At 43.9% G+C, this 20,199-nt stretch overlaps 1 protein-coding gene across 1 annotated transcript in view; it reads left to right on the top strand.

Moving 5' to 3' along the window:
- Dock2 (dedicator of cytokinesis 2) overlaps nt 1-19,959 on the top strand; it is a 260,786-nt gene extending 240,827 nt beyond the window's left edge. Inside the window, exons 21-26 of the mRNA XM_008850736.1 lie at nt 4,679-4,816; nt 7,054-7,181; nt 16,175-16,343; nt 17,314-17,434; nt 18,438-18,580; nt 19,413-19,959. Of these exons, the coding sequence (XP_008848958.1) occupies nt 4,679-4,816; nt 7,054-7,181; nt 16,175-16,343; nt 17,314-17,434; nt 18,438-18,580; nt 19,413-19,475 (762 nt within the window). The 3' untranslated portion in view covers nt 19,476-19,959. The remainder of the gene's footprint in view (nt 1-4,678; nt 4,817-7,053; nt 7,182-16,174; nt 16,344-17,313; nt 17,435-18,437; nt 18,581-19,412) is intronic.
- Nucleotides 19,960-20,199: the final 240 nt, after the last annotated feature.

A 20,199-nucleotide genomic window follows, 5' to 3' on the forward strand; every position in this document is an offset into this window, starting at 1 on the left:
CTCCTTCCCTCCCCTTTTATTTCTCTCTTCCTCTCCCAAAGAGGAAACAATCAGTGGATTCCTCCCCTGAGGGTTTTCCAAAGACCAGGCCTTTCCTGCTCCAGGCCTGTGTTAGCCTCCTCAGAAACCTGCCACAGCTGAGCTCTTTGCAGAGATGCAAGAGTGGAAGGGGGTAAGCTGGTGATGGGTGAGCAGGAGCCTGGAGGCCAGGGGTTTCAGCTGCCCATCCCCTTCTTCTTCCTTGCCAGTCACGGTGCAAAGATAAGCCCACTTTCTGTGGTAGGGAGTTTGGTTACTCTAAGGAAATCAGGGACTGAGAAGCATTGGGTGCAGCCTCTTTTCTTAAAATGCAGATTCCTAGTTCAGGTCCTTCTCTGCCTCTGCAAATTTATGCAAAGCAGGGCTTTAAAAATGAAATGCCAAACACTGCACAGACATACTTTCCCTGAATGTATTTTGTGTGTCTGCAACTGTCTGTCTTCTCTGTGCCACCCACAAAACTTAAATATCCTAAGATCTCTCCCTCTTCCTGGGGTCATCCGTACCCTTTAATACTCAAATAATGACACCCCCCTCACCACACCAACCTGGGAAGCAGGAAGGCCAGGCTGTAAGTGGTTTCCTTCCCTGGATATTTCTGGGGCACCCAGGGAGGACTAACAGGTCACAGAAATTGGCTTCATAGTTGCTGTCTCAGCACATACCACTGTCTAGGACTCTGTGGGACCCCACTTCTCACGTCATTACATCTTCTCCATGCTGTGTTCACTGCCTTCAGAGGATGGATGAACCTCAGCCTTGCAGGACAGCTGATTCGAAGCTTCACCGTCTAAGAAAATTCTACCAACATCTTGGAGCTATTTAGAAGGGCTCCAAATAGAGAATGAAGTATTAGATGTCATTGTGCCCCAAGTCATTAAGAGGCGCATTCAGACAGTGCCCCCTAGTGTCCACCTTCTCCATAGCATAACCCACGGCTCCCAAGGTCTGTTACACAGTCCACTTAATCCCAGATTTGAGAAAGCACTGGGCCAGGCCCCTCCCACTCTGCACACGTGTCCTACATTCCAGTGGTGCAGCTCTACTGGTGCGGGCACAGCTCTCAGGCACAGCTCTCCCCTTGTTTGCTGAGCTCCACTGTGTCAGGAGCAGTACCAAGGTGACACAGAAACAGTGATGAGCAAACTTGAGCCAAGCTGTTAGAAGTTAACTCTAGGGCAGACACTGGTTTTGCAAAACTATATCCACTTTGGGATTCCCTCAAAACGTAAGAATCTTAGACTCCAAAGAAGAGATGGATTTCCATCCCTAACAAACCAACTAATAGTGAAGTTTCCAAAGTGCATTTTGTTGCAAGATTGTGTAGATTTCAAGATTAGCAGCTATCTGTTTATTCTTTGTAAACACTTTATTGTATGGAAAGATGCCTACAGTACATTATTCTCCTAAGCTCTGTGTTGTGAAATACTATTTATAGAATAGTACATATAAGATGTATGGCTCTTTGGTTTATCACCAAGCATCCCTCTACATGACTCCCATCTGGATGAAGTAGATTTCTGCTGGTACTCCTCAGACCCTCTTAGGCCTCCTGTATCATTACAACCTCTCCCTAGGCTGATCACTTTCCTCCTTTAATATAAATAATTTCTTGGTTTTTTAAAAAGAATTTTACTACTCAGACACTCACTCCTAAGCATCATAGTTTTCCCTGATTATTTCTGACCTACATATAATTGGAATCATAGCACACAGTCCTCTGTGTCAGTTACATTTGGAAAATCCATTCATTCTGTTGCACAGAGCTGTCATTTATTCATTCTGTGCCCTGTAGTCTATACAGGTAGATCATATGATGCCAAATGTGCTTATTGATTTTTTTTTTTTCTGCTGGCATTGGATTGGGTTGATTTCGGCTTGGGGCTGTTCCAAATATCCCTGGGTATGTCTTTGCTTAGGTGGGTTTAGCCTGAAAGAGTTTGGTCATAGCACAGGAGAAAACCTAGCCATAGTAGATACTGCCAAACTTCTGTTGGCAAAGATTAATTCTGCCTGTTCTTTGTCATACAGATAATATGCAGCTCAAGCCATTGAGTGTTCAGTTTCTTTTGCATAACATAATACCCTTGAAATTCATCCAGTTTGCTGGACATATCATAGGTTTGACTTTTTGTTCCTAAGTTTTATGCTTCATATGAGTATGCAGTATAAAAACAATATCATTTATTGGCCCATCCTCCCATTGGTGTATGTTCACGGGTTATTTTCAGATTTTGTATATTATGAGTAGGGTTGCTATGTCATCATTGTGTTATCTGGTGGATATACACCCCCTGTTTCCTCAGGGTACCTCTAGTAGATTTGCTGGGTCATGAGAGTTCAGCCTTCCTGGTACAAAAAAAAAAAAAATGGTTTTCCAAAGTGGTCATGCCAACACATACTGAGCTAACAAACCTGAATCCGAGTAACTCTACATCCTCACTCATACTCACATAAAACAGATGTGAACAGTTTTTTAATTGCAACCATATTCTCTTATCCTTTCTGATCACAATATAATGAAACTCAAAATCCAGAGTAAAACACTTTAGAAATTGTATAGAGACCAAATAATATACCTTTAAATCAACAGTTAGTGGGTTCTTGAGAAGCTGAGAAAGGAAATTATAAAATTCCTTGAACCAAATGAAACCAGGAACACAATATACCCAAACTCTTGAGATTCAGCATCTACAGTCTGTTGTAGAGAAGTGCAGAGAGAGGAAGAATGTGCATTCTGCAGGCTTGATGGTGTGCTCTGTAAACCCCAGGTCCCTTTGCTCTGTAGTTTAATGCTTGTATTTCTTTGCTGGTTTCTTTTGGTCTGGATGACCTGTCCATTGGCAAGAGCTATATCTCGGTGCATCACCCTAGCCCCCTCCTACCTCTTAACATCTTGAGATAAGTGTTAGCTAACCAAATTTCTGTCTTTTTCTAATGTGTAACTCTAAAGGTATAATTTAATCCACTTTAAATCTTACATTTTCACATGTAAAATTTCTGGTATTTTATATAAAAACCTTTTCTTTATAAATGAAGAATCTTTTGATAATGTATTAACTAAATCTTTAAGCAACATCCTAAGCTTCTCTGCATTCTTTAAGTTTATTCATCTGTTTTTTTCCTTCTTTCCTTCCTCCTTTGCCCTCTTTTCTCTGTTAGTTCATGTCCTTGTCTCTCCTATTGGTGAATTTCCTCCAGTGTCTGGTGAGCCCTGTAGACCCTTCATAATTCATAGTGAAGCTAATTGAAAATCAGTGTACGTAGGAGAGGGCTCTGTCAGCAGGATGCCATCGTTGTCTGGTAACTGAGTGGTCCACAAATGTTTGACACTATACCCCAACAAGGGACCATTTACATTCTCCAGAAGCAGATCTTTCAAGCTGTTTCATGGGAAGATGGTCATGGCCGCTGTACTGGGGCCATGTGAGAACTGGCAAGTGGCAGTTTCACTACCCTCAGGTCCACTTTCTTTTCAGCCCTTTATTTCCAGTGTGGTTCCTCCTCCTCGTGCCTGGTGCCCCCAGTTTCATGATTTAATTGTTCTAGAGGAAAAATTACAGATTCTAGGGGAAATGAGAACAAATTAGATCTGGTGCAAGGCAAGGCAGTGACTACCTGGGAAAGGAACTGCCCTGGTGCAGAATCTCAGCCCCTCCCTCTGCTGGGCCTTGCCCCCCCCCCAGCTTTCCTGTGGCATCCTTGCCTCCGTCCCCTCCTGGATTCCTCAAAGCCAGGTAGCCTCTTCTAAGCAGGACTCCTTCTTCTGCTCTATGAGGGGGTTATACCTTTCAGCTACTTCCTCCTGCACATATGTTAGGGCAGGTTTACAGTTGACTGCACCTCTCACTGTAAAGTAGAGTGTTTCCTTCTTCATCTTGTCTTACAGGACCTCCAGGAGGAAGGTGCAGAAATGCCTTTACACCACCATGATGGAAATGCTTGTTTTCTCAAAAGAATCCATCTTTCATCTTTTGAACTTTCAGTTATTTTACCAAAGGATCATGCAATTAACTTTCTCAACGTTTCCTTCTAGCAGCAAGCCCTGTGGCTCCGTCCCTCCCCTTTGATGTACCTGTTTTAGTAGTGCACTGACCTCCTTCATGGATAAGGAAGAAGGCAGCATCTCTCTCCACCAGTTCTTTCCTCCTCCTCCATCTTCTTAGATTTGGCAACACTCTTTGGAAACTCCCTAGTGGCAAGTGAACTTTCTGGTACCAGCACATAGTTTCCTTCAGCAGCGTGGACAGTACTGTTGGGCTTCTGTGGTATAAGATGGGCTGTGACATCTCTTCCCTGCCACCCAGCTTCCCACCTCTGTGCGTTCACGTTTGTACTTCTAAGTACTTCTTAGGCAAGTCAAAGTGAGAGATTCCTCCTCTCCGATCCCTGAACTCTGCCTTTTAGATTCTTCCAGGGAGCAGATTTTTTTTCTCAAGCATAAGGGTGGTCAACCTACCCTTCCAAGGAAGCAGGAACCACTGAGCTCATTCTCCCCCTCCATGGAAAACTCTGATGCTGCAGCCATCCCCATTTCCTGAACTGGGGACTGTGTGGGTCTCTGAGGCCCCTGAAGTTCTCTGGAAAAGTTAGCAGGCCACTTTATGCTAAGCATGTCACTTACCATCTTTCCTTCCAGATCCCATTCCTGGGAGCTGGGATTAAGATCCATGAGAAAAGGGTGTCTGACAACCTGAGGCCCTTTCATGACCGGATGGAGGAGTGCTTCAAGAACCTGAAAGTGAAGGTGGAGAAGGAATACGGTGTTCGAGAGATGGTACGGGTGGTCCTTGAGACAGAGGAGGGTGTCTAAGATATGCTACCGGTGGTGCCTGTGGCTGGGGTGTCTGAGAGATGGTACGGGTGGTCCCTGAGACGGGGAATGGTGTCTGAGAGATGCTCTGGATGGTTCCTGTGGCTTGGGAGGGTGTCTGAGAGATGGCATTGTGGTCTTTGTGGCTAGGGAGGGCATTTCAGAGATGATATGGTGGTCCCTGTGGCTGGGAGAGTGATGTGGGGTGGGAAAGGATAATGGGAATCAGAACTGGAAAGGACTAGAAAAGGACCCTGTCTTCCAGGAGAAGGGACTGAAACAGGGGAAACGTCCTGTAAGGCTGGTCCCCAAAAGACTGGTATCACCCCTGAAGAGATACCAGTTACACATTGGAACTATGAGACCTCAGGTTACTCAAGGAACTGTATAATTTGCAAAAGACACATTAACGAAGCTCCTATGTGTCAGGCCTGATCTAGATAAGCAGTTAATGTTTTAATGTCATTTAACCCTCTGAACAAGCCTGGCAGGTAGGAGGGATTTTTTTAAAAAACTCCTTACATACCTTTTTAGATTCAGAGGTATCAAATAATTTACCAAAAGCTGTACAGTAAGTAATGAAGGCCAGGGTGTGTATCTGACCTTACTGTCCCCAAAGCTACTGTGTTCTACAGCCTGAAGGCCACTGGCCTGGCACTCACAGGGCATTTCCTTATCCTCTTCCATAAAGAATCATAAAATGTTGGAGCTGTGCAATCCTTTAGAGACCATCTGCTCCAACCCTCTTTCTCTACAGACACCCAGAGGGAGGGCATAGTTACAGAAAGGTCTAGAGCTGGACTCTGCTCTCCTCTTTTCCACTATCTTTGTTTCTGAGAAAAGTTGCCTTTTTCTATACTCCCTTCCTGAAATGCAATTCTGATGCTAAATACTTAGATTTAGGAGAAGCTTAGGTTAAGAGAATAGTCCTTCCCCAGTCCCTCCCATCTTTAGACACCAGCTCCCAGGCTCTAGAACTTTGCACACACTTCTGCATAGAAAATTTATAAATGTGGAGGTTCCCACCATCCCTGCAAGACTAACTCACTAGAATAACTCAACAAATGTAGGAAAGCACCAGGCAACTCCTGAGTAGCAGTTTTCAACTTTATGATGATTTAAAAGCAATATGTAGTCAGTAGAAATGGAATATTGAATCTTGATCTTTCCTGGGCTAGAACTGTATGGTCAAGTACTCAAGATTCTAGGCTTGGGCAGCTAGCCACAGCTCCCAGGTAGCCATGAGTGAATGGTCAGATGTTGCAGATGAGCAGCCAACATGCTATGTTGTTAGTTAGGATGCTTGGTGGTCCAGGTAGAGTCAACACATTTTCTTTTTCATATAAATTTTTATAACTATTTACTATTTGTATTTTATGTGTATGAATGTACTGTCTGCATGTGTGTAAGTGCACCTACATTGTACAATGCCCATGGAGGTCAGAAGAAGGGGTTGGATCCCCTGGGACTAGAATTATGAATTGTTAGCTGCCATGTGGGTGCTGGAAATTGAACCAGGGTACTCTGCAAGAGCAGCCAGTGCTCTTAACTGCTGAGCCATCTCTTCAGCCCCTCAATGCATTTTCAAATGACACTTTCTATTTATGGTGGGTTTGTCAGGATGTGACCCCCCATTCCACTGAATTTTGGATAGAAATCAAGGTGATCCAGATTAAGGGATGCACAGGGTGAGGTTTAGGAGGGACCCAGTGCTAGAAGTTCCATGTTATCAAGATGTGTCGCCCCTCTGGCACACTGACACATGATTATGGACATGTAGTTTTTCCTGGGCTTTCATTATGTAGCCATGACTGAGTCAGTCATTGGTCATGGACTAAAAACCCATCTTTGTCCTCCATCCCTCCCTGGAGGTAGAGTGGATAGTTTATGGGTCAGGGTTGGGCTCTTTGGCATTGTAGGCCCCATCTCAAGCCATCTCATTAGCATAACAAAGGATTTGGTCTATGAGGCTACTGGATAACACAGATGCTGTGTCACATGGGGAAACTTGGGACTAGTGATTGCTCCCAGGGATAGAGGCTGCCAGTGTTTATCTTACAACAGCCCTGCAGCCTTGCCAGCTGGGAGCTTTGTGCTGATGCCCTCAGCTCACAGTTCTGCCCTTCTCAGTGGGGGAAGGAAGGCTGAGATGGCAAAGTCCTACTCCCATGGCTGCTCACCACCTGTTCTCACACCCACAGCCCGACTTCGACGACAGGAGAGTGGGCAGACCCAGGTCCATGCTGCGCTCCTACAGGCAGATGTCCATCATCTCTCTGGCGTCCATGAATTCCGACTGCAGTACCCCCAGCAAGGCCGCCTGTGAGAGGTCAGTCTCTTCCTGGAGCCCTGTAATCCTGATCCAGGCCTCCTCCCGCTTTAGTTCAAAGCCTTTCCCCAGTTGAAACCTCAGAAAACCCTTAGAGCTGCTCCTGGGTGACTGAGACACGTGGTGCTTCCCAGGAACCCAGAACTGACTGCAGCCTTCACATTTAGTGATATCCTGTATCTCTCACCCAGCCAGAACATTCTCTCCTTTGACAGGAGTCCCATCCTTCCCAAGGAAGTGCCCTACAACACTCCCATTGTGGAATATCCCCTCCCACACCTCTCTCTGTCCTCCTTTGGTTATGGAGTCCTGTGACTGTTCCCCTGCCCAACCCCACTGTCCCCTTCTTAGGCACCAAGCACCCAATATTCAGACATCACAGCAATTTGTTCAGGTTGCTACATATCCCTGCTCACTGAAAACCAAGTGATGGCTCAGAGAAGTCAAGGGACTATTCGGTATGTTAATTGGGTGTCTCTACGGCTGTGATGAATGTCATGACCAAAAGCAACTTGGGGAGGAAAAGGCTTATTTCATCTTCTCCTCCAAGTGGCAGCCCATCGCTGAGGTAATTCAAGGCAGCTCAAGCAGGAATCTGGAGGCAGGAACCACAGAGGAAAGCTGATTCCTGGCTTGCTCCCCGGGCTGTGCTCAGCCAATTCTTTAAAAAATTTGTTTTTATTGAATTTTCATGTATTTTGTACAGAACATCTCAATCATCTTTATAGCCCCATCCCTACTGGCACCCTCCCATCGTCCCTTGCTGGAATTCATACATTCTGTCATTTGTGTTAAAGCCTATTGTGTCAAGTTAGTGCCCCCAGATGTTCCTTGGTGCAAGTTCACCTACGGAGAAAATGAATAGGGCTCCTAGGTTTAAATTAAGTAGAGGGTGAGGTATTGGTAGTGGGATTCATAAGGATAAGGCTAGGGTAAGGGCTAGGGTTGGGGTGGTCTAGTCAGCTTCTCTGGGGTCCCTCACTTTAGAAAGAGCAGCTCTTGCTCACCTAGCAGTAATCAGTTGCCAATATTTCTTCAGCTAAGATTGGGGTCTGCTGTCCATCTCTGCAACCCCAGTTCTATGCTGGGTTTTAGTCTGCTGACACCATTGGTATAGATTCATATGAGGAGGGTCTCAGGAGCTTGTAGGACTCTATCTCTATATGGTCGTGCACCTCCTCCCTGGCTCTTACAATTTTTCTGTCCCCTCTTCTGCAATGGTCCCTGAGCCCTGGGTGGGTGAAGTTTAATATAGGATTTCTGTCCAAAAACCAGCAGTCTGCAGACTCTTAATCTCTATGCTTTGGTCGTTTGAGACCTTTTGTGTTTTTGGCCATCAGCTGTGTGAGGGAGCCTCATTAATGAGAACTGAGAGATTCATTAGTGCCTTTTTACCCCTGTTCTATGTTCCAAGAGCCTTACGTGTAAAGGTTGCATCGTAAATCTGTCACTTAGGCCTGGGCACTTCATGGGCAATTTGTGTATGACCAGTTGTGGTACTAGGTAATAGTCTCCATCTGGTGCAAAAGCGGCTTTTTTGATGAGTGGTGACTGCGATATTTGCCTGTAAATAAAAGGACACATATTCTGCACATAGTAAGAAATTATATTAGTGTAGAGATGTGACAGTCCTGGGGTTTTCTCTAAGATCTATGACCTCTCCAGCCTTGTGTATTTGGTTATGTTTACAGTACCACACTTAAGTTTCCTCCCATTGAGTGGGCTTTCAGTACAATTAGGTAGCTCTTGATTGCCCCAAGATAAAAGTGCCACTACTGCACAATGTTGTATGCTGTGCCAGCCATTGATGTGGTTATTTGGTCTTGAAGCTGGTGTTGGACCACCGATTGATATTTTCCCTTGGCACCTTTATAGTGCTCTCCAAAGCTATGAGAGCTAGCCTTCAGGGGAAGTAGCTTCTAGGTCAGTTCTGGGTCCATTGCTCTAAATCCTGTGTCTGAAGTATGTTCTATGTGAGGCAATCAAGAGCTATTGCAATAGCCTGTGTAATTTGGGGGGTCTCTTGAACCACCCTAGCCAACAACGTAAAGGTTTCTCCTGTCTGGCACTGTTTCTTGTTATGTAGCCTTTAGCTATATACTTGGACCCATGTAGAGATATTGTATGTGTGATTTGTCCTTAGGTTGTTGGACTAATATGATTCCCTCTAGTTTTTAAACATACGTATTATTTATCTCTTCTATCCCTGTTTAACCCTCCATGGCTTTTTAAAGTGTCCCATTTCTTCCTTGATAATACCAGTTCCTATGGTCCTACCTCTCTTGAGCTCCTCCTTTCCCTTTATCCCCAAGGCTCCTTGTAAAACCCTCCCTCCTCCTCCCATGTAAATACTCCCATTTTTATTCGTTTCTTTCTTATAACACCTGTCTCCTACTGTTCCTCTCTCTGAGTTTTTTTCCCTTTACCTCCCTGATTCCTTTTCATTATCCTGGTTCCTGCAGTTATATCTGGATACATACTCACATACAAGGATTTGGTGCTAGGATCCACATACAAGGGAGAACATATGTTGTTTGTTTTTCTGAGTCTGTGTTACCTCACTTAGTAAAACAGTTTCTAGCTCCATTTACCTGCAAATTTCATGATTTCATCTTTCTTATCGCTTAGTAGAACTTCATTGTGTAAATGTACCATATTTTCATTATCTACTTTTCAGCTGAGGGACATATAGGTTGCTTCTGTTTCTTGGCTATTGTGAAAAGAGCAGCAGCAAACATAGATGAACAAATATCTCTTAAGTAAGATGAGTCCTTTGGATATATGCCAAAGAGTGGTATAACCGGGTCAAATGGTAGGTTCATTTCTAGTGTGTTGAGTTCTCCACATGCCTTTCCATAGGTGTTGCATGAGTTTGCAATCCCACCAGGAATGGATGAGCATTTCCCTTTCCCCACATCCTCTCTGGCATTTGATATCATTTGTCCTCTTGATCTTAGCCGGTCTAAATGGGGTAAGATGAAATCTTAAGGTCGTTTTAATTTGCATTTCCCTAATTACTAACAAAATTGAACACCTTTTAAGATGTTTCCTAGCCATCTTTATTTCTTCTTTTGAGAACTCTCTGTTCAGTTCCTTAGCTCATCTTTTAATTGGGTCACTTGCTTTCTTGATTTTTTGAGCTCTTTATATATTCTGGATGTTAAACCTCTGTCAGATGTGTCGCTGGTGAAGATTTTCTCCCACTCTGCAGGTTTTCTCTTCACTTCCTTGGTTGTTTCTTTTGCTATACAGAAGCTTTTTAGGCTAATGAGGTCCCATTTGTTGATTCTTGATCTTATTTCCTGAGCAATTGATGTCCGATTTAGAAAGTCCTTTCCTACACCTATATCTTGTAGGTTCCTGCCAATGTTTTCTTCTAACAGTTTCAGAGTTTCCTGTTTCACATTGAGGTTTGTGATTCATTTAGAGTTGACTTTTGTGCAAGGTGAAAGATAAGGGTCTAGTTTCTTTCTTCTACAGGTAAAGATCCAGTTTTGCCAGCACCATTTACTGAACATGCTGTCTTTCCTCCAGTGAATGTTCTTGGCCCCTTTGTCAAATACCAGGTGGCTGAAATTGCATGTACTCATATTTGGGTCTTCAATTTTGTTCCATTGATCTACAGGTCTATTTTTGTGCCAGTACCATGTGGCTTTTGTGACTATAGTTCTGTAATATAGTTTAAAATCTGGTATAGTAATCCCCCCAACATTGCTCTTAGTGTTCAGGGTTGTTTTGGCTATCCAGGGTCTTTTGTGCTTCCATATGAATTTTAGGAAGAATGTCATGGGAATTTTGATTGGCATTTCATTGAATCTATAAATGGCTTTTGGTAGGATGGTCATTTTCACACTATTAATTTTTTTAATCTATGAGCATGGGAGGTCCTTCCATCTTCTGGTGTCTTCCTCAATCTCTTTAAAGACTTAAAATTTTCATTGTAAGAGGTCTTTAAAGTTTTTGATCAAATTTATTCTGAGATATTTTATTTTCTTTGAGGCTATTATGAATGGTAGGGTTTCCATGTATTCTTCAATTGCTTTTTATTGGTATATAGAAAGGCTATCGATTTTGTAGATTAATTTTGTAACCTGCCACTTTACTGAAAGTGTTAATCATTTCTAGGGGTTTTCTAGTGGAATTTTTGGCATCTTTTAGTTATAGTATATCATCTGCAAAGAGGGATTTGACCTCTTCTTTCCCAGATAGTACTCCTTTAATTTCTTTCTCTTGTCTTATTGCTCTAGCAAGAGTTTCAAGTACTATATTAAAAAGGAACGGAGATTGTGGACAGCCTTGTCTGGTCCCTGATTTTGCTATATACAGTTTAAATTATGTTGAAGTATGTTCCCTCCAGTCCAATTCCCTCTAGGACTTTTATCATAAATGCATGTTGAATTTCATCAAAGGCCTTCTCTACATCTACTGAGATGACCATATGGTTTTTGTTTTTGAGTCCATCATATATGATTTATGATGTTTATTGACTTATGTATATCGAACCATCCCTGAATATCTGGAAGAAAGTTGACTTGATCATGGTTGATGATCTTTTTAAGGTGTGTGTGCATGTGGTTTACATCTATGTTCATTAAGGATATGGATCTATAGGTTTTTTTTTTATTGTATTGGTTTTGGTGTTAGAGCGATGCTGGTTTCATAGAAGGAATTTGGGAGTTCTCCCTCTGTTTCTATCTTTTTTGAAAAATTTTAGTATTGGATATAGAGCTGCTGTGACTTCATCTGGGCCTAGGATTTTTTAGTTGGGAGGTTTCATATTACTGTTTCAATTTCCTGATATGTTATGGGTCTGTTTGAGCTGTTGATACCTTCTTGGATTAACTTTGGTGATTACACATCCAATTTTAGATACACATCCATTTCTTCTATTTTTTTCAAATTTAATAGCGTATGGGTTTTTAAAGTATTCCCTTATGTTCTGGATCTTTTTGTTGCCTGCTGTGATGTCTCTCTGTTCATCTGATTGTGTTTATTTGGGGTTGTTCATTCTTTTAGTTAACTGGGCTAAGGATCTATCTTGTTAATCATCTCAAAGAACCAGTTCTTAGAAGAATTCATTGATTCTTTGTTTTTATATTTCATTTCTGCTCTGATTTTTGTTATTTTTTCTTGTCTGATGGGCTTGGGTTTCATTTGTTGTTGCCTTTCAAGCATCTTCAGTTGCAATGTTAAGTCTCTTATTTGTACTCTGAGTTTTTAATAAAGGCACTTAGAGCTATAAACTTTCCTCTTAGGACTGCTTTTAAAGTGTCCCAGAGACTTTGTTGTGTTGTATTGTCCTTTTCGTTTAGTTCCAGGAATACTTTTATTTCTTAATTTCTCCTTTGACCCAGTCACCATTCAGGAGTGTGTTGGTTAATCTCCATGAGTTCATATAGTTACTAGGGCTTCTTCCAGTGTTGATTTTAAGCTTCATTGCATTATGGTCTGATAGAATGCATGTAATTATTTCAATTTCTTTGGTATTTGTTGAGACTTGTTTTATGCCCTAGTGTGTGGTCAATTTGGGGGAAGGTTCCATGGGAGTGCTGGATAGAAAGTATATTCTTTGGTGTTTGGGTGGAATATTCGGTAGATGTCTGTTAGGTCCATTTGATGTATGGTACAGTTTAATTCAGATGTCTATTTATTCTTTGTCTGGTTGACCTGTCAAATGGAGACAGTGGGGTATTGAAGTCACCTACAGTTAGTGAGTTGAGATTAATCTGTGACTTAAAGTCCTGTAGTACTGTTTTAATGAAGCTGGGTGCACCAGAGTTTGGTGTATATATGCTCATGATTGTATTATCTTTTTGGCTAATTGTTCCTTTGATTAGGATGAAGTGGCCTTTATCTCTTTTGTTTAGTTTTAGTTTGAAGTCTATTTTTTCAGCTATTAGAATGGCAACTCCTGAATGTTTCTTAGTGCCATTTGCTTGGAATATTTTTTTTCCATTCTTTTACCTTAAGGTAGTACCCTATCCTTTAAGGTGAGAAGGGTTTCTTGCAGATAACAAAAGCAATGGATTTTGTTTTTTAATCCATTCAACTAACCTGTCTCTCTTTTGACTGGGGAGTTCAGTCCATTGATATTTAAAGCTATTATTGAAAGATGTATATTGGTTACTATCATTTTAAGTTCTGTTTACATTCTTGATCTAACTGTGCCTTTCCACTGTTATACCTTCATTTAGTTTCTTTCTGTTGCCCCTTGGGTATAGTCACTCTTCAGCTCTTTGTATTGCTTCAAAAATTCTGATGGGCTGCTTTTGTGGACACGAATTCTTTCAGCCTATTTATGTCATGGAAGATTTTTTCTTTCCCCTTCAACTATTATAGACATTTTTGCTGGGTAAAGTATTCTGGGTTGGCATCTATGGTCATTTAGAACTTGGAATACGTTGGTTGAGGCTCTTCTAGCTTTTATAGTTTGTACGGAAAAGTCAGCTATAATTCTAATGGGTTTTCCTTTACATGTGAGTTGTTTTTCTTTTACAGCTTTCAGAATTCTTTGTTCTGTACATTTAGTGTTTTTACTATGATATGTCCTAGGGAGTTTCTTTTCTGGTCCTGTCTGTTTGGTATTCTATGTGCTGATTTTATTTGTATGGGCATATCTTTAATTTTGCAAAATTTTCTTCTACAATCCTGTTGAAGATCTTGGCCGTACTATTATCCAGAGATTCTTCTCCTCCTTCTATGCCTGTGGTGCATAACTTTGGTCTTTTCATGGTGCCCCACATTTCCTGCATATTCTATTCCTGTGTTTTCTTAAATTTTTCATAATCTTTGTTGGGTGGTCCAGTTCTTCATCTTTATCATCCAGTCCTGATACTGATTTTCACTTCACTAACTCTATTGGTGAGGCTTTCTTCTGTTGTTTCTGACTGGCTGATTGTTTCCCTTCCTTCCTCATTTCAGCCTGTTTTCTTCAATATTTCTAACTCTTTTGTGAAGTCAGAAGTTTATTTCTATTTTCTTTTAGTTCTTTGTGTGTTCTTTAAATTCGTTGAATTCTTTGATCATATTTATGATTGTTCTTTTAAATTCTGAGTCCTGGGTTATCTTTAGGGGGTTCTCATTGTAGAACTCCTCTATAGGGCTGCTGGTATTTGGTGGGCACATATTATTTGGGTTTTTCATATTATTTTTTCATTGTGATTTTGGCATGTGGGTTTCTTTTGTTATTTCTGATTCTGGTGTGAAACTCAAGCCTTCCTTTGTTGAGTTTACGTCTGTTTTTTTCTGTTTGTACACTTGATGTGCCTTTGTTTTCTTATTGGGTATGAAAAGATGGTTAGTCTAGGCTTCAGGTTTTCTCTTTTGATTTTATATTGGAGAGACCAGATGGCTCTAGTTCAGCTACTCAGGAGTTCCCGTAGAGGCCCAAGTCAAGTGAGAATCAGAAGCTCTCAGGCTTTCTCCTCAGGTCTGGGCCTTTCTCATCAGCATGAACAGCACAATTTTGGAAGCTTAGGTGGAGGCTGGAATCAGGTGATCTCAGACCGTCTGCCCAGTTCTGGGCCCCTACTAAATGGGCAGAGAAGCCTAACTCTCCAGCATTGGGAGGAGTTGTAGGTGGTCCCAAAGTAGGCGGATGAACATAGCATGATTTGGAAAGCTCACCGCCACACGAAGTTAAAAGAGTAATCCAGAGATCTGGGGTACTAAGAACAAAATCAAGCCTGTCCCCAAGGCTAAAAAAGAACAGGATGTGAGGTCCAGGAGGTTGGAGTTTCTCAAGTTATAGGGGAGTCAGACACTGTGGACGGGATCAGACGTAACAGGGAAGAAGCCTGGTCTAGGAAATTCAAGGCAAGTTGGGGTTTTGAAGAGCCAGGGTCTCGTGAGTGTGAAGGCTAGTTCGTGGTGGGAACAGCCTTTGAAGAGTCTAACAAACTAGACTGAAGAATTGAGCTGGTCTGGGTGCAGGGGTTCAGGACACAGTGGGCAGGTCTGGGCTAAGAGGATAGTCCAGAGATCTGGATTGTGAAGACCAAAAGTTGTACCTGTGCCCAAGGCTAAAAGGAGAACAGGATGTGGGGTGGGGAGATTGAATTTGCTCAGGTTGTGGGGGAGCCAAAGTGAGTGGGCAGAATCAGACTTACCAGGGAAGAAGGCTGGTCACCAGAATCCCAGGCAAGTTGGAGGTGGGGACAGCCTGTGAAGGCTCTAAGAAGCTAGACTGAAGGACTGAGCTGGTCTGAGTGCAGGGGATCAGGACACAGTGGGCAGGTCGGGGCCAAGAGGGCAGGCCAAAGATCTGGGGTGCTAAGAACAAAAGTGGGCCTGTGCCCAAGGCTAGAAGGTCAGCCTACTTTCTTACACCACCCACATTGAGCTGGAGTCTCCCACATCACTCAACAATCAAGAAAATGTCTCCCTGCCACAATCAATCTGAGAGGAAATTCCTCAGTTGAGGCTCTTCCTTCCCAAGTGTTTCAAGTTGACAACTGAAGTTATTCAGCATACCCAGAGTCATTCAGCTAAGCAGGAGCAGTGCCTAGATTTGAATCCAGTTCCAAATATTTTTAATGTGTATATGTAAGTTCCTATATGCATGGGTACCACATGCATACCTGGTACCCATGGATGCAAGAAGAGGGCATTGGAGCCCCTGGAACTGGAATTACGGGCAGTTGTGAGCTGCCACATTTTTGCTAGGACCACACCTTAGTCCTCTGTAAGAACAATCAGTGTTATTAAGCACTGAATCATCTCTTCAGCCCCCCAGATCCATATTTTAACCAGTTTTGTCTTCTTGCCACCTGTTTATTGTTTTGTTTTGGGCTTACTACCCTCAATCCATCAACCTTGTATTTTAAATGTGAACCAGACATCTGAATTCTATTAGGTTAGTTGATCTGTCCCTAGCCCTATAGAGCCAGCTCAGTCAGAATGAAGGTGCCCTCGAGGACCCCCACATCCCTCCACCAGGCAGTTTCACTGAAATTTGAACTTCAACTTTCACTGCTCTTCTACCTGCCCTTCAGCTTTGACCTGGAGTCAGCAATACCCAAGACACCTAAAGTAGAGGAAGAACCCATCTCCCCAGGAAGCACTCTGCCCGAGGTCAAGCTGCGGAGGTCCAAGAAGAGGACAAAGAGGAGCAGTGTGGTGTTTGCAGATGAGAAGGCGGCGGCAGAGTCAGACCTGAAGCGGGTAAGCAGCAGCAGGTTCTCCACAACTCATCTCAAGAAGTCTGTGCCAGGCAGCCCAGGACTCCTAGGCAAGTGGCACTGCAGCCTCGTCTCCTCACTGCAGTGGGTCTTCAGAGGCCACTGGTGGCACGAGGGAGAACAGAACACATGCTCATGCTCTGGAGTCGGGATTTGAACCCAGACTCTCAGATTCCATAAGTTGAATGTCCACTGCAAGGGAGAGCAGCCACCTAGAGCTCCAGCCCTCTGTCCCCCAGGGCTATTCAGATTCCACTGGGCTCCTAAGTAACAAGAACCTGCATGGGTACGGGGGGAGCATATGCTGGCATTTTGGTCTTTCAAATTAATAACTATGTAATGCTTGGGAGACTGAAGCTAGAGGATTACAATGAGTTTGAGGGCAGCTTGTGCTACATAGTGAATTCCAAGGCAACCTGGGTTACCAAAGGAGACTTTCTTAATAACAATAACTAATGAAAAGACTAGGTATCAGGCAGTCCTACATTTGATATTAGTTCCTCCCTAGAAAAGATGTTTGTTGAAAGAGGGAGAACACTGTTCTGGCAAGAAAGGAGAGCTAGATGAAGGGTGGGCCCAGCTGAGATGCCTTCTAGTAAAGAAAGGAATTCTACTAACTTCCCAGGGGTCCTCTGAGGTTGTTATTGCCCAGAAAGAAAAGTACAGACATGTCTTCTATCTTTCACAATTCTGTAGAACGCCATTCACATGATAGTCTAAATAGCCCCTTCTCCAACACTCTGGGAGTTATGTAGTCTGCAACCTGTGTAACCATAAATGGTAAGCTGACATGGAATGGTATAGAACAGGCCAAATGAACTGTCTATGGTACCAGGTCCATAGAAACCACTTCAAGCCCCTTCCCCTGGCCTTTGGGGGCTTATAATACTGAATGCTAAAGATATGTTGTCTGTGGTATGTGTGTGGTATGTCTGTTTCGTTTATTCACCCAGCTTTCGAGAAAACATGAATTCATGAGTGACACCAACCTCTCAGAGCACGCGGCCATCCCCCCCAGGATGTCTGTCCTCTCCCAGATGAGTTTTGCTAGCCAGTCCATGCCTACCATCCCAGGTACGCACCCTGCCAACCAGTCTTGGGGGAGAGATAGTATGGGCTTCCAGCTTGGCAGGGAAGGAAGGATGGCACCTGCTTCTATAGAGCAAAGTGGACCAGGCCTCCTGGGACCAGAAGCTCCTGGCCTCTGCATTCACTAAACATTCCCCAATGGGGAAGCCATCTGATCAAGCTCTGTCTGGGTCAGAGGTGGATGTTTGCTGACCCTCTAGCTTTGAGACCTGCTGGGACCACTTGCCAAAGCAGAGGTCTCTGAATTTGCAGCCTGAAGCCTCTCTAGGGCCAGAAGTTTGCCCTTGACATGTCTCTAAGACTCATGCCTCCTTTTCCAAACTGGAAGGCTGCTCTGGATTTACGAAGCTTGCCACAGTATCTGATGGTTGTGTTTGGTGCATAGATGGAACCTCTGCCCATCCCTCATTGTTGAGGAATGGGAAACAGCCTCTTCTTACTTCTATTCACAGAGGGAGGTTGTGCAGAGCCAGGAGCTCAGCATTCATGTGCAGCCCATCCTAATGTCTGCTGCTTTGTACAGGCTCTGTGCCAACAGCAAGGCAGAGAGGAACCAGGCAGAGTTGGAACTGGCTAGTTCATGGCAGCAAAGATGCCTGCTCCTGCCAGACCCTGCCCTAACTGCCCTCATTCATTATCACCCTTATACCACTGCACCCATCCATAAAGTAGAAAATGCCATCCACCCCATCGTACATCCCTGGAAACCAAGGCACTGAGTGTCTGACTTCTACATAGACCAGCTAGTCAGTAGCAGAGGCTAAGTTCAGACTCTGCCCTGAATTCCCTGAAGACGTCATAGCCCAAGGGTCAAGGGAGCTTTCCTCTTCTTCCTCTGTTTCTAGTCAGACATCTTTGGGCAAGGCTTTGACCAAGGGCTAGAACCACCTGAAGAACAGAGACCTCTGTCCCCCATGAGCCAACTCCAAGATACCCTTCCTGTCCCTTGTACACACTTGCTCACACCTGGGTCCCGTTGTCCTTCCAGCCCTCACACTCTCGGTGGCAGGTGTTCCCGGGTTGGAAGAGGCCAACACATCTCCCCGCCTGAGCCAGACCTTCCTCCATCTCTCAGACAGTGACAAGAAGACACTGAAAAGGAAGAAAGTTAATCAGTTCTTCAAGACAATGGTAAGGACCCCAGTGGCTAGAAAAAAAGGGAGAATGTTGGGAGGAGAAAGTAGCAGAAAAACATGAGGAGGCTGTACAGAGCTGTCGTCTGTGGGCATGGCTATGTGGCCAGGTGTCGTACCGGAGGGAGGCTGTGCAGCAATGCCCATAGTGAAGTACTTCTTGGGGCTTCAAGTGTTTCCTCTGAGCACGACTGATCCAAGCTCAGGTGGAGCAGGGCCCCTGGGACATCAGAACCAAGTGGCTAGTCCTGACTAAACTGCCCTTTGCTGCTCTGAGCTGAGCCCAGGCAGTCATCTGTCATTAGAAATGAAAGTGCTTCGGGTAGGGGGGAAGGGGGGAAAATCAAAGCATTTTTCTATTCTACTTATATCCCCAAATCCTTCAAATTAAAAGTTGGTTTTGAATTACCGAAGTCCCATCCCCTGTTGTTACCTGTTGGTCCTTGCTCAGATTCAGGAAGGCACCAACCCACTTCCAATCTGCCAGGCACTATGAGTCAGAACTATGCTGCCAAATCACAGATTTCCTGAGAGCCTGTGTGAGTCAGGCAGCATGCTAAGCGGTTCCCCATCATTATTCCTTCTGATCTTCCCCTGTCCCGGGAGGGTTCCACAAGGCTCACAGAGTTTGCTAGGCAAGCCACAGAGTTCACACAGCTAGCAAGGAGCCTATGAAACTGCCCAATATCAGCTTTCTGACAAAACTCAAGATCGTGTGATTCTTGCTCACTTGGCTCTGGGCACAGGTCAGGATGTGGGGTCTGGGATGGTCTACTCTGATGGACATAAGAATCCCATCTTACTGATGTGTGTTCTCTTCTCCCACAAAGCTGGCCAGTAAATCTTCTGAAGAAGGCAAGCAGCTCCCAGACTTCCTGTCCACAGACATGTGAGATGCTGCTGAGCAGAGCCACATGGGGCCAGGCAGAAGGGAGAGAGCTCCAGGAGAGGGGCATGGGCATGGCCTTGGAACTTTACAAATTGGGAAACTATCTCCATAAGGTTCCTCACATAGAAGAGACAGAGGAGCCACTTGGGTCCCAGAACTCAAGTGACAACAAGTCCAGTATCCCCTGGTGCCATCAAAAAGGATGGATGACTCAGGAGATGAAGAAGCCCCACCATGGGTCCCCAAACCAGCAGGTACCTACTGCTCATCCTAGCATCCAAGGCACAGCTATCATAACCCAGGTTCATAGCTAGAAGGACCCGTGTTTTTATTTCATTTTCTAAGCACTTAACTGAAAATAAAAGAATATTTAAAGGCTTTTCCATTCTTTCAACAGTTTTGTACTTACATTTTTAATACCATCTCCCCGCCCCTTTTCTAGTTGATTGTCTCCAAAGTGTTGCTTTTTCTTACTGACAATAAAATGATACCATGACTCAAACTGTATTGTCTCCTTCTGTGGCTGAGTCTAATACTGGAGGACTGGGTAGAAATCTCCCAGGGTGGGTAGCAACCCAGGGGACCGCAGTAGTGTGAAAGGCTTACATGGCCCACGCAGAAGCCATGTTTTCCTAGCTGGCTCATGCTACCTCAAGAATCTTCTCCAAGACTCTGGTTTCTCAGGGGCCAAGCCTCGGGGTACCAGGGTGCTAAGCAAGTCCACCCAG

Source organism: Nannospalax galili, unplaced genomic scaffold (genome assembly GCF_000622305.1).
Source record: "Nannospalax galili isolate Female #2095 unplaced genomic scaffold, S.galili_v1.0 scaffold104, whole genome shotgun sequence".
In the NCBI taxonomy this organism is placed as follows: Eukaryota; Metazoa; Chordata; class Mammalia; order Rodentia; family Spalacidae; genus Nannospalax; species Nannospalax galili.